The sequence below is a fragment of the Otolemur garnettii genome, unplaced genomic scaffold, assembly GCF_000181295.1.
Source record: "Otolemur garnettii isolate 467f Iridium unplaced genomic scaffold, OtoGar3 scaffold00008, whole genome shotgun sequence".
NCBI lineage: Eukaryota > Metazoa > Chordata > Mammalia > Primates > Galagidae > Otolemur > Otolemur garnettii.
In genome coordinates this window covers 9,115,731-9,141,160 of record NW_003852403.1, presented here as the reverse complement: position 1 = coordinate 9,141,160, position 25,430 = coordinate 9,115,731, and the positions used below count along the sequence as shown (strand labels likewise).

At 42.8% G+C, this 25,430-nt stretch overlaps 1 protein-coding gene across 1 annotated transcript in view; it reads left to right on the top strand.

Annotated features, from left to right (window-relative positions):
* LRMDA (leucine rich melanocyte differentiation associated) overlaps positions 1–21,983 on the top strand; it is a 1,056,075-nt gene extending 1,034,092 nt beyond the window's left edge. The window contains exon 7 of the mRNA XM_012801421.1: positions 21,826–21,983. Within this exon, the coding sequence (XP_012656875.1) occupies positions 21,826–21,905 (80 nt within the window). The 3' untranslated portion in view covers positions 21,906–21,983. The remainder of the gene's footprint in view (positions 1–21,825) is intronic.
* The last annotated feature ends 3,447 nt before the right edge of the window (positions 21,984–25,430 follow it).

Here is a 25,430-nt window from a genome sequence, read left to right as displayed (position 1 = left end):
TGGTCACTATGGAGGCTACTCAAGCAAAGATTATTATTCCTATTTTAAAATAAACGTTGGCCTTCACATAGACCATGTGTCCTGCCAAACTTTGCAGGCCTGGACTACAGAGGAATATTGTGTTTCTCAGTTCTATCCTCATGCCCTGTTTCACCATCTTCATTATATTTATATCTCAACTTATTATAGAGATTTGCTTTCAAATTTTGCCTCCTTGCTGATTGTCTGTCTTCCACTACTAGGTTATAATTCCATGAGCAGAAATCTTATCCACTCCTCTTTCTCCACCTACCAAGGTATTTTCTGACACATAGTAGGGTCTCCGCAAACAGTTGTTTCATTGAAGACACCATGAGTCAATGACTAGAATTTCTAGTCTGGTATTTTATAAGGCAAACGAAATATGGGTCTTGAACATGTTTGTGAAAGAAAGAAGGAAAGAATAAAAGAAGGATATGAACACACATATGTGGAATAGGTCTTCTTGAGAGGGGAGGGAGTTGAGCACAGAGTGGTAAGAATGAGATAGAGAAAGACTGATAAATTTTTGCCCTTATTTTTTGGGGGGAGGGAGGTGGACAACTGATTGCTGCTTGTGGACTGTGGCAGTCCCTAGCCTTTTTGGCATCAGGGACCAATTTCATGGGAGACAATTTTTCCATGAGGTGGGAAGTATTAGATTCTTGTATGGAGCATATAACCTAGATCCCTCACCTGCACAGGTTACAGCAGGGTTTGCTGTCCTATCAGAACCTATGTCCACTGCTGATTGGACAGGAGGCGGAGCTCAGGTGGTGACCGGAGTGACAGGAGCGGATGTAAATACAGACAAAGCTTCACTCATTCTCCTGCCGTTCACCTCCTGTTGTGTGGCCAGGTTCCTGACAGGCCACAGGCAGCTACCTGTCTGCAATTGTGGAAGGGTCTCTATCATTGCTAGTTTGAGATGATTAAATGATCACCTGGTGAGATCAGGAGACAAGATGACAAAGGAAATTAATACTGATTTGAAAACTGTTCCTCAGGTCATTACTTTCCAACCGCAAGCATCGTAGGCCAAGAAAAATAAGAATTTTCCTCCAAAACGGTTACTGTGAAAATATTCAAAGGTACAGAAAAGCTGAGAGAATGGTACATTGAACATCACACATAGATTCTTCGCCTAAATTCACTGTTACTATTTTGCCACGTTTGCTATTTCTCTTTAAGGAGACATTTAAATATATTGCAGACTCCTTACACTTTGTGCATCTTGTATGAATAAGGACGTTTTCCTATGAAACAATAGCATGTTATCATATTTGATAAACCTTAATTCAAAATGATTACCTAATATACAGTCCATGGGAAAAGTCCCCCAATTGTATCCATGATGTCTCTTATAATTCCTTTTGTTTTAATCTAAGTGTGCAATCAAGGCTTACACGTTGCATTTGGTTAAGTCTTTTAAGTCTTTTTTAACCTAGAGCAGTGGTTCTCAAGGTTGGTCCTCACATGAGCAGCATCAGGAACTTGTCAGAAATAAGACTGCCAGCGCTCTGTCCCACATCCCTAAGGAAGAACGCTGGGGTGGACCCAGCAACCTGTGCAGTGCTGTGACCAGCCCTCTAGGTGGTCCTGCTGGAAGTGAAGAACAGTGGATTTAATACATACTTCTCACCTTTCCTGCTTTTCATGATAATTGTTTTTTTGGTTTTTTTTCCAAAAGCCCAGGTCCATTTTGTTGTAGAAGGCCCCACATTGTGGATTTTTCTGATTCTTCCCTTGTGGTTTGATGCACATTTAATGTTGTAGCAAGCATTGGGTGATAGCGGATATATTTCATTGTTTCAGGTTGTCAGGCACATGATATTTAATAATTCCTTTCTTAGGGATGCCAAGATCAATCATTTGGTTAACGTAGTCACCACCAGATGGGGCCACTCTAAGGCATATGCCCCCTTTGTAAGTAGCAAGTAACCTAAAGCGTGGTCATCTAAAGCTATGCAAATCTTTTATTCTCTAATAAACTTTCACGCAGAAGTGGTAACACCCATGGATAACACTTGCCTGAATTACTACATTGGAGCGTGGTGATTTTTCTAGTTATGTCATTCCTTCTACATTAATGAGCTGTCATTCTTTCAATAATAGCTTCTTCTCTTTCTTTGCATTTATTTGTTTGTATGTTTGTTTAAGTATCATTATGGGCTCATAGATTTTTTTTTAATTTAATGTGCCAAGTAATTACTATCATTACTCTTTCTGCTGTTCAAGTAGTGCCATATTTGGCCAGCAAGAGCCTCTTCAAACCACCTTCTGTGTCCTTTCCCTGCTCTCTGGTATAACAAAATGTTCTAGGCTCCCTTTGTGCACTTCCTGCCCCCAAACCTGAATCAGGTTCAAGAAGCCCAGGTTGTTTTAATTTTAGTAGAAAATGCTTTTTTTTGCAAACCCATGTGTGGGTATGAGATGTTCTACCCCCATGTCCATACACACACGCACACATATATCTTCATACATTTATTTTTAAATCCTAATTTATTATGGATCTAAACAATTCAAATTCTCAGGGCTGTTATCTTCTCTTCCTCCTTCTTGCTTATTAGTTTTGTACAGCTGCTGTAATAAAGTCCTACAAACGACGGGGCTTAAAACAACACAAAATTATTATCTAACTGTTCTGAAGGTCGACAGTCTGACACAGGTCTCATGAGCTAAAATCAAAGTGTTGGCAGGTTGATAGTCCTTTCTGCAGGCTCAAGAAGAAAGTTGTTTTCTTGCCTTTTCCATATTCTGGAGGCCACACACAGCCCTTGATTCCTGGCCTCTACCATGTTCAGAGCCAGGGGCTTTGTACCTCTCTGACCACTCTTTCCCAGTCACATGTCTCTCTGACCACAGCCTTAAAAGCTTCTCCCCTCTGAAGGTTAGATGAACCAACCTTGATAGTCCAGGATAATGTCCCTGTCTGAAAGGCAAGTACATCTGCAAAGTCCCTGTGGCCATGTCAGGTAACATATTCATCGCATCAGGGATCAGAGTGTGGCGCCTTGGAGCCCTTGCTCAGCCTACCTCATTCTTCACTTGGGTTTCCCTTATCGCACAGGGAAAACCTCACCTTCCCAAAACCTCAGTATATTTCCACCTTTTCTCTATCCTACAACATATTAAGTTCATTTTCATTTTTTTCTACTTACTTTTCTACTTATTTTCCTACTCTATTTCTAAAATAGTTTTAGGATTTGCTTTTCCCATCCTTTTTGGTTTTTGTCTGAATATGTAAAATGGAAGCGTGTAAAACAAGGGTGTCCAACCTGTGGCCACAGGCCACATGCTGATTATTTGAGGGTCATCCTGCTTATCTGTGGCATAGGATATCATGAAAAGTATGCACGGAGTTGTCTTTTGCTCACCAGCTGTCATTAGAGCAAACGCATATAAACACATGCACACACACATGCAACACACACATACACAGGTAAACACATGTGCACACATAGAAGCACACATGTAAACACAAGCACACACACATGCATACACACACAAGCACACACATACACACATGCAAACACACATATACAGGTAAACACATGTGCACACATACAAGCACACAAACACACATGTAAACACATGCACACACAGAAGCACACACACATGCGTACACACACAAGCACACACATACACACATGCAAACACATGCACACAAAAGCACATGCATAATGTGTGGCCCCAAACAACTCTTGTTCTTCCAATTTGTAAGAGAGAAATAAAAAGGTTGGACACCCTGCTCTAAGGAGTCCCATTTTCTCTATTCAGAGAAGTCCTAGGCCCATCTTAAAACCTTCCACTCTATTCCTACCCACCCACTACACATAGTCATTATTATTAGTCTATGGCTCATCCTTCCTGTTATTCTTGAAAAAAAGATGGGCATGTATATGGGTATTTTTAATCTCATTTTTACTTCTTCTTTACCCCAAAGTAGCTGAGTGTATACTTTTTTGCTCCTCACATTTTTAGTTAGCAATGTATCTTGCATATATATATGTACACACACATAGGTGTACATATATGTACATGTGTACACACTCCTATGTGTACATACGAATATATACACACATACAGTATACCCTGGGAGTCACTCTATATCGGGTAGTCATACAAATCGTGAAAGATGTAATTATTAAGTTGTGAAAGCGCCTGTAGTGTTGCTCTTGTGGCAGCAGACACGCACTGTATTGTGAGTTCACTAAAAAGAGAAGTACCTTGAGAGTCAATGCCCTCTCTGAGTGCCTCTGCTACTGTCCCCTCACCAAGGCAGAGCGGATTGTTTTTCTATGTTTACATAACATTCTGTATCTAACAGGATGACAGAAATTTTTATTTCAGTAATTTTTGCTTGACAATTTACCTTCCTTTCTGGCCCATTAGTTTGTCAAATATAGAAAGAGTCTCTTTGGGAGGAAGGGTCTGGGGGGGTTTCATTGAGGGTATTTGGCACATGGCACTTTTCAGCTTACTTACTTTGCTTGAAATTTCAAATTTCATTTGAGATTTACTCAGTGGGTCTATTGTACAGCAAGTATCTGTTTTTAAGAATGAAAAACATCCTGGTGTGATTAGTTTATCAGGGAACTAGTCACTTCTTAGAAAAGGTATGAAAAATCAGGGGGAGGAAAAGAACAGTGATGCTTTGATTTTGGGAGGGAAACCCCGAGGAGGGCAAGAGGGGCGTGTGAGGGTCATGGATGTTCTAGGATGCAAGGAGAATAAGCCAAGGAAAGGAAAAGAGGGACCCAGAAAGAAAAAGGGCTCGGTCATGTCAACCATGCGAGCCGTGCACGGCAGAGAAAATCTGCTTAGATGGCAACAGGAGGGGTGTCTGTGAGAGCATTTGCTCCAGACACTAAGAAACGGAGGCCCAGAGCAATGGAACACGTCGTACAGGGCAGTTAGTAACAGAGTAGCAGCTAGAACCTCAGTCTCCTGGCTGTACCGCAGACCTCTGGGTTGTGGTTCCAAGAGGGCAACTCTGAAGCCAAGCGGGCAGTCCCGCTGCCCTGGGCGTGGACAGCAACGGCCTGGGCTGTCTCTCCTTTTAGAGCACTTCGCCTCTGGGCTGCTAGTCTTAAGGCTCAAAGGTACGTCTCCGTACCTTGTCTCCTCCAGACAAGTCAGCTGTATTTGTGCATTGTTCCGTCTTGAAGCATTGTTTAAATTTGAAATCAATAAGGAAAAGTGAGCCAGTGAGTGGCACAGACTGATTAAGTGCTGTCTGTCTGAAGAGGTTCACCCTCTGCCACATTTTGTATTGAAATCCTGAGAAATGCGAAGAGGACGGTGCAAAGTGAAAACAGATTAAAAATGATGTCAGATACCAAAAGGCAGTAAAGAGACTGCCTCTTTGACAGGCAATCAAGGATTGGGCAACTTTGCTTTCTGATTTGGCATAATGATGTCAACATAGTCACACACACTCTGGGTACCCGTATTACACTCTCTCGCCCACAAGATACAGAGTAGACACACAATATGTATTTGTGTGTGTGTGTGTGTGTGTGTGTGTTTCCTTTGGGCCAGGGCTGGGTTTGAATCCACCGGCTCTGGTATATGGGGCCAGTGCCCTGCTCCTTTGAGCCACAGGCGCTGCTGACACACAACACACAACACACACAATATATGTTAGAACATCATATAACACAATTCACAGAGCACACGTGCAACCGTACACACAATCACCCACCTGCTCATATGCTGCACACATGCTCATACAACATACAACATACATTAGCTCGTACACATATGTACGTACACATGGAGTTGTGCTGGAGTGTTCCTGTAAAGACAGAACTCTTCTGTCTCCCAACTTCCCCTACATTTTTATTTTGAGGAAAAGATGGCAGCAGAAGGGGAAATCTCTTCATCAGAAAATACAGTGAAAAAAAAAAATTCCCAAGACATTGTCATGTATTACTGGTTATTTTCGGTGGTTAAGAGAATTATTTGAAAACAAAGAAGCCTTTCACAAAGCCTCTAAAATACAAAAGATTTAATAACATTTACATCTGTGTATCAGCCATGTCTGTAATGCAAGTCATGAATAACACATAAACCAGAGCACGGAAAGAACAGAAGTGCTCACACATCATTTAAAATCCAGCCCACCCCATCGTCGGTGGGATCAAGTACGCAGCAGGAGCAGTTCCAGTTGATACACACACAATGTAGTCATTGGGGATGAAAACATATTAATTACGTTCCTCCAGGTTAGGAGGGAAATGGCAGGATTCACTAAACCTCTCCAAATTCTGTTGAAAATCCGTACCAAAAAGTACAGCATAGGGTGCGTCTTTATTTTTTCATAAGAAATTGCAGAATGGATGTCTGTGTGTGTTGGTCTTGTTTTACTGTTTATTTAAATCTTTGGCCTCCTTGTTGTGCCAAAAAAGAAGGAAAGTTGGCTTGTGAAGACTCATTTTTGTTATAAGTGAGTGACTAGCAAAAAAAGAATTCATTGCTCAACAGTGATATGTAAAATAATACCTGCACAACCTCGGTGGTTATATTAGGAAATTCACGCTGTTGAGAGATTAGCCGTGTACAAAGTATCTGAACCTAGAGCCCATGTAGCAGCACATTTGACCAGGAGAGCAACCCTCAGTCTGAGTCAGATACCGTCTGAGGCCCAGACTTGACATTGTACATTCCTAGGTCGGTGTACTTGGTACCTGTGCATTTCCAGGGATCCGCTAGGCTGGTGAGAGATCCCCAGACTCTGCCATAGGGCGGCCTCTGGTGCCATAGCGGAGACAGATGAGTTGAGGGAGAATACAACTGGGTGATTTTCATGTGGGTGTTTGCATCTGGTGTTTGTTCATGTTTATTCTCTAAGTCGGCGTTATTGTTTTTTGTTTCCGAGAGTGAGAGGACGTTCACATAATGTTCATCTTTGAGCAGCGTCTTTTGCTTGCTGGGTTTTGCTTTGGTGTTTATTTCCCTTGCCTCTTCGGCCCATTGTTTCCCCTTCCATCTCCGGGCCGTCCTTTGAGGGTCTCAGATCATGGCAGTTTAGCCCCGAATAGTTTACAACAGGCTCCGGAACCTCCTGCCTCTTTCTCCCCTGTGTATCTCATTTGGGAGTGAAATTTCAAGCACTTCCTAGTCCTTACTGCTGCAAAAGGTTAATAGTCGTCTCCTTTAATGTACTATAAAGGCTTAATGCCTAAGGATAGTGTTTGAGGGTAAGTTGGGTGTAATCGCTAAATAATACAGTCGTTCTCGTTTTAAATGAGTAATACTTGCGTAGTTCCCGGGGCTTCTGTGTCAGCGTGCATGCACGTGTCCTATGCACGCGCACGTGTGTGACCTGTACACAGACAGGCCCGGGTAAGGCCTTCCTGGGCGGAAGCCACTCTCATTCCATAGGACCCTGCACATTTACATTTGGGTTTTCCAGGTTGTGCCGCATCCTGGGCTTTTTAGGCGCTGCAGATTATGGGTGATAGATGGCCTGCATTTACAGAGATGCATGCTATACAGATGTAAATGTTATTATAGCTTTTATATTTTATGTTCTTGTTGAAAGATCATTTTGTCTTTGAATAATATGGCCGTTCAATTTTTTTTTTGGAGGGGAGGGGGTTATCTTTAAAAGAGAATATGAAATGGATATTGCGCATCATATATTTCTTAAAAGTAATTTGGAATTTTAGGGTCTGGGATTGGGGCTGACTGATACACTGCCGTGATGAGATATAACCCCTGGAAAATAACAGCAGCCGCACACGCCTGCATCTGTCTAACCTCATAACTCACTTTCACATTGGATTATGGATGTCTGCGTTCAGTGAGTCTATCTTCCCTTTAGGTATTATTTCAGCCCTTTGAGATAATAAGGAAAGTTTAATTGCGTTGTTAATTGATTTTTTGCACAACATTATTACCTTGATTGATTGCAGAGTTGATGAAAATGTTAGACACCGGCAGCGTGGAGTATCAGCCGGGCAAGGAGTGGGAGCCTTGTGGAGAATAGATAACCTTGATGTTAAGAGCTATATCCTTCAGATATGTCTTCCCTTGACATATTGATGGCCCTTGAAAAGGGAAAAGCTGATTGTATGCAGAATGCAATCATTAAACCCACTTCAGCTCGCTGTTGATTAATTTGTTTTTTCCTGAAGGATCTGGTTAGAGGGAAGGCCTCACTTACACCAACCGCAGCCATTTTCCAGGTTCCAGACTGTGCTTAACCCTCTAGGTGAAGAGAAATAATGAGACTGGTTGGGCTGAGAGAGGAAGATCATCTTAGGCTGTGCAGAACGTATACTCGACGTTCACAGGGCATCCTCACCCTCGGGGAGTTCTGTTTCCTCTACCACTGGGCTTCTACCCTCCAAACCCCCACAAAGATCAATTCTTTAAAATGCCATTGGCAAGGAGCACTTCACAGAGACCTGGTTTAGGATGAGAGGTAACTTTGGGAAGGTTGATTCTCTGGGCTTCTGGTGGTGTCGGGTGAAGGCACAGCACTCAGGAGCTTTGATGATACATTCGGTAAAGCCTTGCGTGAGCTCCCTCTCCCAATTGGAGAACTTGGTTGTTATGGGTGGGGGTAGAGGGAGACTATAAGAATGGATTGTTGGGATCAGCTTATCATATGTTCAATTGCTCCTTGCCTTGGCCCTAAATGACTCCTTCTAAGAAAAGTTTATTGAACGCTGTCATCATCACTGCAGGGTCATCTTTGTGGTACCAAAAATCAAGTTGATTGATCACTTGGTTTACCAATTGATTAAAATAGGACTTCTTCTGGCCTGTTTCCCTCCCCTCAATTTACACGCTTCATCCACAGCTGCCCAACCCTGGACAGAGACTTGGAGTGTGGAACAGTCTGACTTACCTTGCCCTCTTCTTCCCTTGGTGGCTCTCCCCCATATTCATTTAAACTGAATTTTTACCATATAGCATCGTTGGAGGCCCACCAAAAGTTGCATCACCTTCCTGGAGCCCTGAACCCCACCCCCAGGAGAGGTCATGTGGGCTTTGAGACAGAGGAGAAACAGTTCACAAATCTCCCAACACCGCAGAGCACCCCGTGGACAGAATTCACTCCATGATCCAAAGCACAGTTTCCCCTTAGTCTGCTCCCCCCCAATCACGAGTCTTTCTTCTCCTGAACTAACCACTGGTGCTTAGGGAGTCTAATATCCACAGAGTCTTGGCCCTCAATTACCGTAATGGCTTATAATGAGATTTTGGCCAAATAGCAGGTAGCAGGTTATTACTTCCTTCTCAGCGTGGGCAATGTCTACGGCTGTTAATTTGTGTTGCCGAATGTGGCTCAGAGCTGGGCATCAAACTGTCAGAGCCAGATGTATTCCATTAGGTGCGAGGCTTACATTGGCCCATGGGCAATTTTTTTTTTTCCCAATATGGAAGCATGTTAACTCACCACAGGGTGAATCCTGACAAATTCAAGCCAGCCAAATAAAAGGGGTAATATCCCAAGCCATCAAAGTAGTATGTTCCAGGGACAGATAACACCTGGTACCACCCACTGTCACTAATCTCTCTCTGACCAGGCCATTCCATTGATAGGCAAAAACGCACCCCTCTTAATATTGCTGGAGAGACTCTGGTGCCGTCATTAAGTTTTAATGAGCCTGACCCTAATGAAGGCCCTTACAATGTGCTCTTCTACCATTTTACTTGTCTTTCTCTTAGGCAAACAAACAAACAAAAAAGTACATAAGCTCATCATATTGCTCTTATAAACTGCTTTTTGCTATTAATTCTCATTTAATATATAGTTTCTTGCATTGACATATATATCTACACATGCACAGATACATATATATGCGTACATATATATCCACACTTTTTTCTTTTTTTTCAAAACTGGTTACAGGATGGGAAGTTGAAGGTCAGGAAATAATGAAAATAATTTGGCACTTGGCAGTGGGATGAGCTAGTGTCCAAGAATTATGCTGTGCTTTCTGGAACAACAGACTTAGGTATGGTTGTGTAATACAAATTTCTTTCGGTTGGATCATCTATCAGCAGATTCTTTTTGTTTTCCTGTTGGAGAAAGCAATTGAGGGTGTCCTGGAATTAGGAAAGATTATGGTAATATCAGTACAGGCAAAGTTTGTTTGGATTCTAATGAAGGCAAAAGAGAAGCTAGACCAACAGGCCCTAAAACGCGAGGCCTTCTCTCCTCCCCTTGCAGGTTTTGAATTATGACAAGCCCAGTTGTTACTGAGTCTGCTTAATTTTATTTCAGAGGTTCTTTTTTGCAGCCTGAAGAATTAGAGAGAGAGGGAAAAAAAAAAGGCAACTTGTCTTTATTTTCAATGACTCTCTTGAGAAATTTCTGCCTGCAGAACCAGACAGAAATGTGGATGTTTTGCCCCCTTTTGATGTGAGCTCTCTAATAGGAACAGATCTGAAACCCAAAAGCAAATTTCTGCTTGAGAGCCAAGCCAAAATTCCCATTCAGACTCTGCAGGAGGACCCCCACTGCTCAGATTTGTTCATTTAAGATTCTGTCAGTTTAGGGGGAGTCTAAAGACTTTCTGGGAAATTTTCCTGCAATTTCTCTCTCTCTCTCTTTTTTTTTTTTTGCTGTTGTTATACTTCCTATGTCAGGATTTCTAGGTTCAGCTCTTTTCTACTTATCCAAAAACCTCTTTTCTTCTGTTAATGTAATCCACGCATCGTTTAAATGTAAACTTCCATGTTTTTTGTTTTCTAGAAAGAGCTGGAACAATCTTTTATTATGGTATTTTTTATCTGAGGTATTATTGATTTACAGACTTCTATTGGAGAGAAAATTGAGACCCTCTACCAAAACTGAACTCACAAGGACTCTCAGTTAACCAGATTTTTATCTCTAAATGTGGATAGCCTTGATCTTACAGGAATAAAAACTAATGCCAAGGAATTTACCTTTTAAAAGGAAAAACGGGGGGCCCTTTTAGGTTATCCTAATAATGTTTCTGACAGGTTGTCCCCCAATCTCAGCATCACCCAGAACTTAAAAAATGCAAATTCTTAGCCCCAACTCGGATCCCCTACATCAGAAATGCAGGGGGTGGGGCTTGTCAAGCTGTGTTTTATTAATAACAAACCTTCCGGCTGGTTTGGATGCCCTGGAAAGCACCCCAAACCACCATCCTGCGTTTGACCCATGCTGTCCTTCTACCTGTACGTGACCAGGGATATATAAATGTTGGATTCACAAAAGTGCCCTGAGATCTTTGCATCTTTCCCCAAAAGCAGTAATAATCTGTCGAATACCTACAATGCCCTAGGCTTCATAACACATTTTGAAACTCCTGTAAACAGGAAAACCTCAGATCTTGAGAAATGGTCACTTGGCGGTCTTCCCACCCCAGCCAGACTTCCTCCCTGTATCATCCTCGCTATAAATAATTCAAAGAAATAATCACTGTGGTCACGACGATGCACCTACTAAGACAAGGACATTGACTTTTGTTTTAGTGTGTTGAGTGTGAGAAAATGCGAAAAGGTTTCTAGTTAACTATGAGTTAATGAGATAATTTAATTAATTAACCAGAGCCCAACGTTTCCCCTAGTGCCTAGTCAATGGCATGACTGTTATTTTAGCAAAGCGTAAGGGAAGACAGTGTGTGAGAGCCCCTTGATGCTCATTTCCCTGACTACTGCAGAGGCCTCCCGGCTGACAAGGGAGCCACACCTGGGCTCAGCGCTGGTTTCCCCTGCCCAGAAGGCCAGAAACCCCAATTTGGGTTTACTCCCTTCCCCCATGGAATCCACTTGGTTATTTTCATCTTATAAAATTCAGATTTCAAATACCATGTAATAGAATGTCATACCTTTATTGAAGTTTCTGGGAATATCTCCTGGATATATTCAGGATACATCCTAAAGTTTCTCAGGATATCCCCTGAATATCTTTCTTCTAGATGGAAGCTGGTGACCATTTGTTGTTCCAGGTGTGCAAATAGTCACTTGCTCCGTGTCCCAGAGAGAGAACGAGGATCCAACGGCAACTGGAATTATTATTGTATTTTTATTTGAGTAGCTTTTACCCCTCTTTTTTGATGACTCTAGTACAGGTACTGCCACAGGAAAGACAGTGGCTGTGTGGGTTTGAGACAGGGAGGCCTTCAGAGAAAGCGGCTGTGCTTTGTGTGTATCCATCCATTGTTTTAGTTTTACTTTTGTGTTTCCTACTTTTTTGACTATCAAATGCCACTGGATGACTTTTGTTTGCTTGTTTGGACTTCTATGGCAAAAAAATGATCTTTTTGTCTAAGAAATGGGAGAAATCTATCTTTGTTAGTCCGCATGGTTCTTTACATTTGCACAGGGAATATGCAAAAATCCCCAGTCCTTGAGCCTGGAAGATTAATTAGAACAATTGATGGTAAAGAAAATCAGTCCCTCAAATTGAGGCAACATGGATCTAAGGCACTGGGGAGTGGAGAGGTGGCGTCTGGTAGCCCCATTCCCAGAAAGACTTCAGCACAGATTGAGCAAACATGACATATTGATCATTAAGGAACCTATAATTGGTGACCAAAAGCCCAGTGTGGCTTTAAGGGCCCTCCCTGAATAGTTGCTGTCATTTATTTATTTATTTATTTATTTTAAAGAAAGCTGCGGCTTTCCTAAATTCATGCTGCCCTCTAGTGGCGATGCCCCTGACTTCAGGTAATAGGTTGGAAAGAGGAATGTGGAGAGAAGGGTGGTCTGGTAGAGGTGGCGAAGGGGTGAAATTTTTTTCTTTCTTTTTCCTCTTCTGTCTGAAAGATTTCTGAGTTCCTCAGTCAAAAACTGAGGAAGAAATTGTGAAGCGGTACCACTGGACCACTGTCTGTTTTGAGTGACAGCCTGCTTGATGTGACATCCATCACTGAACCCCTCTGAAGGGCACGTCACATCTTACCTGATTTGCATCCCATCTCTGCAGGCACTTTGGAAACCAGCCCATCTCAAATCCATTAAGCCTCACTTAGAATACAGATGTGGGAGAGAGGGGACACACTCACACCAAACTGGCTTTGTAGTCCAACGTTCTCGTTCTCTCCGTGAAAAAGGAGGTAAGAACGAGCTGGTGTCAGATTGCTGATGATGTTTGACATTCTCAGGAGGACCCTGGTTCTCCAGAACAGGATTGAACAAACAAATGATTAATTTGATAATAAGCTGTAAATGCAAACCTTTTACTCCTGTCCTAGATGCAGTGTCCTATAATTTGGAGACATTTCTGGACTAGAAAGGTAGAGGTCTAGGGTGCCTGGTCTTGTTCAGTCACCTGCAGAGAAGCCAGTTGGTACCTCATTTTCCTCCTCTGTAAATGGAACTGCTTTTCCTAAAATGAGGATCTTTGAATTCCCTTGCAACTTGAGAATACTCCAATACCATTAAAGAGGTACTTTAAAAGAAAGGTTGAACATTCTGTATAGAAGCTTACTAAGAAGTACAGTAAATAATACAGATCCTCTCCTTGTAGGAGAGTGTGAGTAGATTAGTGTTAGGAAGTCAAGGGTATGAACCAAGTGGATCCGGCTGCATCTTTGGCTAGGACCAAAAAATATATGTATATAACCTGAGAATAAAACCCAAAATTCAGATTGCTAAGAAGATATGAGTGGGTTTTTGTTTTGTTTTGTTTGTTTCCAGGGGAGAGATTGCTGGAGTAAGGAAATACAATACAGTGTGATCTCTCCTCGCTGTAGTATGTTTCTGACTGATTAAACTATGACATGTACAGAGGTCAGAGCCAAGCCTATTAGTAAAGTTCAAGAAAGGGAGCTAGCGAGCCCACCCTCACACCTGAGATTCTTTCCTGCCAATTCCCGCTCACCCTTCGCTACACCCAATGCAACACAATTAAAAAAAAAATAGGAAATTAAAAAGGATTGACATCTGAGCAAAAGCATGTTGACTGTTTCCTTTCCAGGATTCCCGTAATAGACACATCCGCTGTCAGATAACTTTTCATCTGTCAGACTAATACTTCTTTGATGTAGAGAGGACTTTGCATGGCCCAGTCAGGTCCAGGTGGGGCCCCAGCATCTGTAGCCTGAGTGTGGGGTCCAACAGCTCAAGGTGGGACAGCAGAGCTTGTTACTGAGGACTACACAATGGCCCAGTTATTTCTCTGACGGGGACCAGCTTTTCCATGTTCCACTAACAGATTATATGAGGGAAAAACTCGCCCTGTATTTTTTCTCCTCACCTTCCTTTTTAGTCTCCTTCTTCTTAAATGGCAAACCTCATCTAGGAGGCCAGAGTGTGTTTTCCACAGCTCCAGGCTTATCACACTTCGGCGTGCCTCCCTTCTCGTGTGCGTGCAGCCCTCCTGCCCGGGAGTGCCTATCACCTTCCGTGCAAACGTTGCCAAGATCCTTTCCCTACTGCCTGCCTGCCTTCCCCTGCTTTTTCTTGCCTACAAACCCACAGGGAATCTGTCCTCTCACAATGGAAAGTTTAATCCCCCATCCAGCCTCACTGGACAGGTCTGCACATTGGAACCAAGTACTTTCTTTGCAAGTGAATGGGTTGTTGTCCCCCACTTTCCGGATGTCCATGCTTCTTTACCCTTGAAGAGGTGGCCCATACCATGAATTATTTTTTTTTATTTGCTTAATGTTTGGTATAAAGCAGCCTATGGCAACCCCACAGTTTGGATCATGTCACACAACTGGAGTATTTACCTTCGTCCTACAGACTCTTTGTGCTTAGGAATGAAGAAAAACTATCATTTGCTCTAATTTATGATCAACAGTGCTGGTAAAAATAATCAACCCCAAAGAAAAATGACAGCAACTAATCCTGAACACACTACAATTTATTAGGGATGAGAAATGGACCAAAGATTTAGATCTTGTTGGTACAATGAAAACCACACAAATTCATGGGGAGGAATTAGGCTCGCTAGAAAGAATGAAAACAAAATGAAATTGAAATGAACGAAAACTACACACAATAACATTTCTTGACGAAACTTCAACAGAGGATTCGAATCTTCCCGTCACAATCTGGATCTGCAGAATTTTCCTCAAGGAAATAGGCCTTTGTGAAAAGAAATGCTCTGACGGGGATGTAGAAGATCTAATCAGTATTTGGCAATAGCTCACTGAAGAAATTAATCTTTCTTTAAAAATTTCACGGAAAAAAAATTGCGTGGGAAAGAATTGATTCCATTGAAAATAAATCTAGTAAAATAGGATTGAAAATGTTAAAACGAGAAATGGTTGAAGGTTGCATTTAAAAAATTGATTAAGGAATTAAATTGGCTAAATGGAGTTTGCTGTGAATAATTAATGCTTTCTCAATGAAAAAAATTTACCAGGCTAGTTTACATGTTTATAGTGATAAGCCTGAAGACAAAGCATCCCCGAGGTCAAAATGGCAGAATTCCTCCTTAAATTCCCCACAGCACAAAATATCAGAGTTAGTGCACCAGGGTGGAAAGACCCCTCGGTGGGGTTGTTTTCTGCAATAAAGGAGGAGCAGGACATAAGCCTAATGTGAGGTGGTCATCATCTTATTTAGCAAGGACAACCTGCAGTGACCCCTTCCCTCATGGCGAAGATAGCAGGAGCCCTAGCAAACGTTTCAGGGCTTAGCCAGCCCTATCACAGCCCCGGTACCCCACTGTAAGCCAAGACGCAGATGATAAACTGAGACATTTGTAGGGAGAAGTCTCCGATTTTCTTTGTGTCTCCAGCCTCCCCTGGGTCCAGGGGAGCGCCTTTCCTCCTCTCATCTCCAACCCCAGGCATCTCAGATGGGCGGAGGAAGGGAAAATACGCTGGGTTCGGGGTCTTTGTCCTCGTTCCACAAAAACTGCTCTCGTGCAACCCCGTCCCTCAAGACCTTTTAAAGGCTCTCTTCTTTTTATTTTGTCTCAGTATTTAAGTGGCTTACGCTGAAGGAGGAGGTTGTGCTGGGAGTCTGTAATTTTGCAGGCTCCGCTAAATCCTGCCTGATATCCACAGCAGAGCTGATAACACATCACACAGGCTGACCTCGGGGTATTGCACCAGCCACTTCTCAAGATCATAAAACACGGGTGTTTATTCCTTTCCAGTCCCCGGTTTATTCACCGCCTGCACATAACAAAGACCAAGGAATGTGCTTTCTGGGGAATGTCCCTTTCCAGCTCCGAGGTTTACAGCTCTTCAGGCCTGATCATCCGCTCCTCTCTTTCCAACCAGATTGTGATTGTTTGGTTTTTGTGAAGGAAAAGTGTTCAACATAAAAACCACACTAGAGTCTAAGAACCGAGGCAGTTGCCTTCTGTTTCTCTATTCCCTCTTTCCATAGGGCAAATGTGTAATCTGTATATATTTTTAAAACTTTTCAAACATCTGAAGTCTTATCAGAGGTTGAGACGTGAGTGTTCAACAATCGAAATGCCTAACTTTGTGAACTCTGTTTAAATTGTGTATATATACATCATTGTAATGGTATTAATTGATGTATTCAACAAATATTGATGGACCACATCTTCTGTACCAAGTACAGAGGCTCCCTGACTTAGGAGGCTTTGACCTGCAACTATTTTGACTTTACAATGATACTAAAGGGATCCCATTGAGTAGGGATCATATACCTTCCTAAGTCTAGGGACTTGGGAGAGTTTCAATTTGCAATGTACTTTTGACACATGACGTTCTCAGTTTACTGTGGGTTTGTTAGGACGTAACCCCAGTATTAAGTTGGGCAGCTTCTGTAATGTTTTAGGCACTGGGTGTTAGACATTGGGGGGAGGAGAATATCACAGGGTGATGTGTTTATGGACGTATCCATGGTGGCCCCACAGAAACCTTGTTCTGACGTTTTCCTCGCTAGGCCAGAATGACTCTCCTGATACCCCTTTCTCCTCTGTCACTGGGCCCATCTACCGCTCCACAATTGTGTCATCACTTTTTTCAGAGATCTCGTTCCTTCTTTTCCTCCTGCAGGTTAGAGATCAGTTGTATGAGACACACTCCATCCCTCACTTGTTTCCTAGTGCTAATTATAAGCTCTGGTGATGGCCATAGGATCAAAATCTACTTGTCATGACGTAGCCACACTTACATTCGTGATAACAGCACTTAACTTGATACTCACTAAAACGATGGTTACCAAAGCTCATGAGAATGAGAATTAATACTTTGATTTCTTCATTTTACCTATATGAGTTTTTTGGTCCAACTGGCACTCCGATACCAAAAACGTTTTTATATTGGTACACACAGATTCTTTTTCCTTTCCACTGTTAGAATATTAACGACAGACCACTTGCTCTGAGCTCTGAGGGTTAGGCTTTAGTTCTGTTGAATATGGAATCATGAGCTGGGGCTTCTGTCAAAGCCAGCAAGACCTAGGTTAGTCGGTGAGCAGCATTCTAGCTGTATGAAATATAGTGAAAGCCCTTTCCTTGGGGATTTGGGGCCCCTCCAGAGCTTCTCCTCTGTCCAGGCTATAATATGAGAATATGGGCTGGATGGGTTTCAAGGGCAGACTTAGTCTAAATCAATTTTTTTATTGACTGACTATTGGCTTTACTTCCTGCATCAGGCAACATTGAACCTGATGGCCTTATCGTCATAAGGGAAACATGAAAATACTAAATCCTGTATTTCAGAACTGAAATGGACCTCTGAGGTTGTCTGGATCCTTGCTCTCATTTTAGAAACAAGAAAACCAGCCTAGTGAGGGAAAGAGACACGTATGTGGTCACATGACCATTGAGGGCAAGTCTCTTGACTATACAGTCAAGCTGCAGCTGGAAGGGTGAAGCCATCCAGGAAATCAGTGACCCCTGGAGACTGCTGGACTCAGACCCATGGATGTACAAGAACTGCCTTCCCTGGACACTCAGGGTTTCCCCCACCAAAGTCTGCAGTGTGACCCTGCTGTCTCAGCCTCGCATCCAAGAAGAGAGGCTGATTCCCACCCCCTTAGGCAGCCCCATAATTACAATATCCAGTCCAGAGGGGGGAGGCATCGAAAAGATAAAGGGCCTCTTTAAAACAGATTCTTCCCAATACTTTTTTTTTTTCATAATTATAGCTTTAAGAGCTTATGGTGATGGGAAAGCTGGCTACTTAAGAAAAATTAGGAACCTCGTTTGGCAGGAGAGGATTCCTCAGGGGACAGCACTCTGTCATTTTTCAGGGCCCCTGAAAAGAACCCCCACACGGACAGCTGCATGTCAGCCTGATGCATGGCCAGCTTACTGCTCTTCCTATGGTCAAAGCCAGATATTTTAATTAAAAACACTGCATATGCCATTAAACGTGTTATTCTCCCTCCACGTCTGAGATGTTGTAGGTTGAGGAGATACAAACAAATGAATCCATTGCAGATGTGCAGGGAAACCATCGCCTACTGAGTCACAACCCACGGGTTCCCGAATTCCAGCCTCAGGGCACCTCCCGTCACAATCTTCTTTGCCAGCAAACTATTCCCTCTGTAATTTTCACAGTTTATGGCACTTGCTGTGCTGGGTGGAGGAGGGCCTTGGGGAGGCTGAGGGAGGGAGAAACGCAATGCCAGCTCCCTTAATTTATGAGCAGGGCCTCTGATTTTACAAATAACCTTTGTGATAAATAAAATCCTCTGGCCGTACTCAGGGCTGTGCCGATTTGAGTTGGTTGATTTGTCCTTGTTACTGTCTGTTTATTTTCGAACCCCAAAGTCACGTATGAGTGGTAATCAGATCCCAACCCCGAGCACTGGCAGAGGTAATGCTTGTTTAATTTGAGTCATTGTAGACAGTCTGGGTGTAAGAGTGGCCGATTTTACCCGGCACTAGCCAGAGCCCCTTTCTCCCCCAGGTAAGTGTCCCAGCTGGATTTCATTGCCAGCTGCCAGGTCATCCCCACATCTTCTCAGAGCAGCCTGCAGACTGAGTGCCTGCCCTGTAAGGACTTTATTCAAGGTGACAGCTCCTCACACATCGGCGGCCCGACCACCTCAAGTAGCCGAGGTATCAGTGGGCATGAGCGAGCTCCCCCCACGAAGCCCGGATTTAGATTGACTGAGGTTATCCTTGGTCCCCTCCTCCGCCCCCGACCCTGCCGCTCCGACAGAGCAAGGCTGCCAGGAACTTTGCAGCAGCAGCAGCGAGTTAGTAATGATGTCTGGGAGAATCGTTCTGCGGGAGCAGGCAGAGACAACCCCGAGTGATGGGGAGTGATGTCAGCTTTCGTTAGCGCGGTAGACAGTGCTCGAATATCCTTGGCATTATATGGCACTGGTATCTCTGTCAGCATCTCTGTCTCCTGTCACCGCACACAGTCCTGGGCCTGTCTGCAGCCCTGACGGTGTCTTTTCAGATCAGGTTTTTGCCAGCACAGAGACTAGCTCAGCTCCTTACCACACAGCCCCTTTGTTTGAAGTCTGCCCCTTTGTCATTAATGCACTTGATGTCTATTTAAATCTGACAGTGAATGCGGTATCTCTTTTCCCGTCAAGAGATCATTGACAATATTAATACCTCATGTCCTTGCCTCGTTTTCCAAGCGTTGACACCTAGCCGCTGTCTCCTGCCTTCATCAAACAGCCTTCTCTCACCAGGATGTCTATAAACATTCTTGCTTCCAGGCCTAAAGAAACAGGGTAGGCTTTAAAAAAGGGCTTCTATCAATGCCAGAGAGAAGGCCTGGGAATGAGGTTCCGAACATATCCTAGGGGATATGTTCCAGGGGAATCCAGTTTATTTGCAGGGCACACTCGCTGTCCAACTTGTATCTAGGTGAGATCTGGCATTGAAGTTTGCCGTGGAAAGAGGGGAGCAAAGAAATCAAATCCCTGGATGTGCTAGAGAGTTTGCTGGAAAGAGTGCGCGCATGGTGTGTGAGCGTGTGTGTGCCTTTTATTGTCTTACTCAAGAGAATGACTGTGTTCTTTATAATATCCGACAGCCCTATCCATTTCTTTTTATTAAAATTCATGCCGTCCTAGTGCTGTAGAAAGAAATTAGCATCCCTCAGCCCCATCCTTCCAGGTTCTTCAGCGTTTGTTTGAATCAATTAGGTTTAAGGAAGCCTCCTGCGGATATTCTGACACATCTGTGGCCCTCTCACCCAGGCCTGGAGGGGAGGCTGTTCCTGGGCCAGAGCCCGACCAGCCATGTCCACAGACCGCCAGGATCCTGGCATGGGTGACAATATTAATACAACCCCAGTTACTACATGATTCAGTGCAACTGAAAGAATAATTTAGACCCCAAGAAGGGTCTCAGTGAGGTTTCATCCAAACTCAATGTTTCCGGGCACTAGACCAATGCTGAAAAACAGAGATTAGGGATTGAGGGCTGGTGAGAAAACAGGACCACGGAGGAGCAGTGATCCACAGGAACTTTGCTCCTGGGAACATGGCAGGAAACGGAAGTAATAAGAGTGAACCCAAGGCCAGTTGTGAGGTCATGGAATAATGCCATCCTTTCTTTATTGCCAGCTCTAAGATATTCTGGGATCCCAGCAATTTCCAACCTTGTTCCAAGCCATCTAAACCTGGGAGCATCTGCCTTGACCTTAACAGTTTCTGAGAGTCATTTTAATCATTATCGAAGAACAAAATTTAAAGTTTTGTAGTTGAGAAGCATCTCTTTTACAGTTATAAAAGTGTTTACTCCCTTGCGCCACTGATGTGTCTAATTTCAAGAGCTAATTTATCCCAAATTTACAACAAAAAAATGAAGTTTTTCAGTTTCATTCTATCAAACTCATGGAAAAATAGAATCATGCATTGAGGTAGCTATTTCCAAAAGCAGAGTTGCAGCTCACTAACACGTTCTGTGGACATTTCCTTCCTTATTTCTATTGGTGTACACTTCGGTGACTTTAAGTCCTATTAGTGCTAAGACAAGTCTACACAACTGAATTAAAGTTGGTTTTTCTAAAACTGGAAGAAAAAAAACCAAGGTGGCAAAAAGCAACTGATTTTTTAAAAATAATCCTACCAAGTTTTCACAGGTGATTTCTGAGGGATATTTAGAATAAATAATGAGTTGATTTAAAAGTTCCACCCTAGTCTGAGTGCAGTTTTCACAGTTAAGTCTCCTATGGTCTCCTTGAGCAAGAGGAAAGCTTTCTACGTAGCCACAAAAGTACTTAAAATAAAACTAAAGATAAAAATCAAATGCATCTCAATGTGAGGAGAGAGTTGGGGATGCCTGTAAGAAGCTATTTAATATGGGAAGCTCCCATTACTTTGCATGTGGTGTTTCATAAATATCACCTCTCTTCCTTAATCATCCAGTATGAGCTTGATGCCTTCCAGGGTCTGGAAGATTCTCTCTGGAAGTCAACAATATTGATTCATGATAAAGGACTTCACAACTGAGAAAATGACATGAAGGCTCTGTTGACCAGTTTGATGGAAGTATTTTGGATTGCTTGTGAAAACCCCCCACTGTACCCCAGAAGTGCATTAATGTACATAGTTACCATTCAATTAAAAAAAAAAAAAGGACTTCACAATAGTCACCTTCTGGGAAGATCGTTGTACATCTTAAACCCTTTAGTTTCCTTTTTTAGAAACTCTACTAAGGGGACCTGGAGTGAGGAAAGGCTGCTTCTGCTATATTTGGGGGAGTAATTGACCAAATTAGAAAAGTCCTTATGATGTGGAAGAGTAAACAAGATATTCCTAGGAACTTGTGCTTGGTAATGACATTTGACTTGAGTGTCACCTCTGAGGACAAGAAGGTAAGGTTTTCCCCTTAATTCACACCGCCATCAGACCTGTGATTACATCGCATGTCTGTTTCGCGGCACCTGTGTTCTCCTGCTATACTAATTGTGCCACCTGTAATGATGTGTTTGATGTGTTTCTTTTTATTTGCAGGTGTCCTGGGGAAGTGTCGCTACATTTACTATGGGAAGAACTCAGAGGGCAACAGGTTTATCCGCGATGACCAACTCTGAAAGCCCAGATGTGTTTGCCTCAGCCTAATTTGTGAAAATAAGAGGGAAAGGGAAATCAAAAATAAAGAAGAAGAAAAAAATAATAATGGCCCACATTGATTCTCTTTGGGAAGGCTGTGACTTCAGCTCTTGGTACCTTCTGCTGACTTTGCCAGGCCTGTCAAGATCATCCTTCTGCCTTAGAGTGAGTGGTCACATAGAGATTGACATGATTGCCCTTAAGCAGGTCTCATCCACCAGGGTGACAGACAGCAGCAGCGAAGCACCAGGGCTGACAGCATGAGCACCATGATAGATTGCCTGGTCCCTGCACTGCTCACAGGGGAGCAGAGGTCACACCTGGGGCCTCCCTGGGCATGCTCAATGGCTGCAGTCAAGTGAGAGAGACTGTCCTCAGCTTGCCTATTGAGTTGAATCCCTGTGATGCCATTGTGCTGTGGGTTTATTTTTAGGGAACTAGTCACAGTTTAGGGGAAAGCCACTCTCCCTTATTCCCCTTCAATCTGAACCTTTTATATTCTATATAGACATAGCTCCTTTGTCGCCCACCTTCAACCTTTAACACCATCTTTAGCACATGCAATGCACTTTAGTTGGCAGTTTTTTCAGAGATCAGAAGATACAACTTTTCAGCCAGGTCGTACATTGATGCTTGGCTTCTTGTTATAATCTCTGTACTGGAATAAATAGCTTTCCCTAAACTCTTGACTACAAAAGCACGGACGTTATCCCATTTCTTGCATTTCTAATTCTACTTCTTGCCCCCAGATGCAATACAGCTTAAGGCACTTTTCCTGGTACATGGCTTTGATGGCACCAGGGACCCTCATGCATTTATTTATTTTTTTAACTGCACACAATTTCAACTATGCCTATGGTCATTGTTTGTGCTTGGGGCTGGTTTGCTCCTGTAGGTGCTATCTAAGGCTAGTGAGGTGGTGAAAAGTAGAGTGATAAGTCAGGGTGTTTGAAAACTATAGAAAATACACACCAGACCAAAGAGTTTTTGTACAAGGCACAACCTTTTGGATTTTGGATCTTTCTAAGGACCTTTCAGCAATTCCATCCCTATCTTGTGAGGTGGTGCTGTCTTTATGAGTTCTTGGCTGTGTGGTACAACAAATGTCACAAGAAAAATAAGCATGATCATGCTAGTGTAGTCGGGTGCTATAATTGCATTTAACTTGCTGGTGCACCAGTCACATCGCTCTAGAGGATACTTGAAAGGTTGATTGCTCTTGACACAATAGCATTTATTATTTTCCTGCTTCTATTTCGACCAAGGTGTTCATTGTATGCCCAGTATTGGGTCGGTTTGATGACAGCAAAGCCTGAAAGAGAATCTTTCTAATTTATAGATTACCAAGAAACTAGGAAATTGCTATTGTCAAAAAGTCTCTGGGGTCTCACAATCCCTGAGCTGCCCAAGGAGGACTTTCTTTCACAGTGCTAGTCCGTTTATGTAGCCTCTGGCCTACTGAGTCAACACAGGCCTTGAATGACATGGATTGAGATGGGCAGGAGTTCCACTTGCAGATTATGCAACCCTCTTTGTTAATCAGCTATTTAGACAAGTTAACATAAAAATCCCTGAGACTGTTAATGATTAGAGAAGGTTGAATATGTGCTTTCATCTTTCAAATCCATTAATTGCTAGAGTGGAGTACCTTTTCTCTGATAGATCTACAAACCAATCCTGGGATAATGCTTTAAATGAGCTGCATTACGCCCCCCCACCCAGGTCTTTGTTTAGAAGCATCAACACATGTTTTCTCCGTGGCATATTATGGGCACCCAGAGCTCTGTGCAAGGGCAGCTAGACTAGTCTGATGTCACATCCAATCTAGTGGCATATATATCCTTGTCTTTATAAAAGGCTTTAACCCTGCCTCAAACAATAAAAAAGCACTTGTGAACTGACCACAGAATTTTTCCATCTTTATTTTTCTTACTTGTTTACTTTTCTTAATGTCAGAACCATTTGTATCATGTGCAGGAATGTCTCCCTCAATGCGAGCTTTGGAGGCACAAAATATTTTTGGAGTGAGTTATTGACCACATTGCTTCCCTCTCTTTGGGTTGTTTATTTTCTTCCAAACTGGTATCATAGCTTTAATTAAGATTAGCTTTAATTATAATTTACGTAAAGGCCATCATTACGGCATATTTATCTTATTGACAGAATTATGGTGAGTTTTGTTTCTCTTCAGAAGAGATTATGATAATGAATCCACGTTGGGCTGCTTACAATTCCACCGTTTCCTAAGCGAGATTTGCTACATTAGAGCTAGACTTTGGTCTGAATTACCACAGGAGGAAGCTACGTTGCATGTTTTATTTTAAATCTGTAGGAATTTCCCAAACCTTGTTTTTGGAAGCAGAGAATTAGAAAGTAATAAATTCGATCAAAGCTCAGACACGTTTTGCACCCCCCCCCCCTTTACTCTTTGGTCTTTCTTCCTTGTATCCTTTCCTACTGAGCTTGTTGTCTGGGGGTCACGGTGCCTGACATCCCTGTCTCCCTGCCCCAGGACACCGATCTGTGTGGAGACACTTCCACAACACAAGGCCATCCGCATTTCTCTGTTGCCACAGCAATGTCAGGGCGACTATCTCTTTCCTAAGTAACATAATTTTATAGAACAATTTGTTCCTCGGGGGATAATGTTTTAGATTGTGGGGAATCCTATTAAAAGTACAACTATTGCAATCATTTGCTTTTACTTTTACCAGCCTTGCTCATAAACCCTCCATCTGTTTGTGGCTTTAAATAGAAGCGCATTATAAGAGATTATCACTTGATCAGGCCGCATGTCTGAGCATTGTGTGTTTTCACGTATTCGTATATATACGAAGGAATAAAAGAAAAACAAACCACAGATTCTAGATGAAAGGACTTTTCATTTGTGTGTGTGTGTTTCCAACAGAGAGGTATCTTGCACATTTTCAAGGGAAAATGTCTTGCTTGCTTGTGTAGGAAATCACCTGGTTGTCTTTCTTTTTCTTTGTTAATATGCACATCAAAAACAACCCACTAGGTTCTTTTCATCAAAACAATAACAGTGTTCAGTACTTACTGCTCCTAAGGGCAGCCTACATCAGATCCCTGTTGTTGCTTGAGGCCCAGGATAAACACACCAGCACCCACGGAGGCTGGTCTGTATAGCCCAACCCTTGCAGGTGGTCTAAGGCGACCTTTTGCCACCTACTTCCAATTCTGTTTCCATAGAAGAAGTCTTCACTGAAGAGGGTCTTATTGTTACTTGATGCTTATCTTTCTAACTGGTCCGATCCTGTGTGGTAAACTACTGGGCATGAACCCTAGAAAGACAAATGAGACCAGAGGAACACAAAGCATGTTGGTTACTTGTCTGTGAGACAACCAGGACCATCAGCCCTTAGTACAGAACTGGAGGCCACTCCTAATGCATCAGCAACCACTTAAGAGATTTGAAGAACACTACATAGGATAAAAGGAAGGAAGACCAGCACAGCCAACTGTCTAAAAATACTGTCTTTCCACAT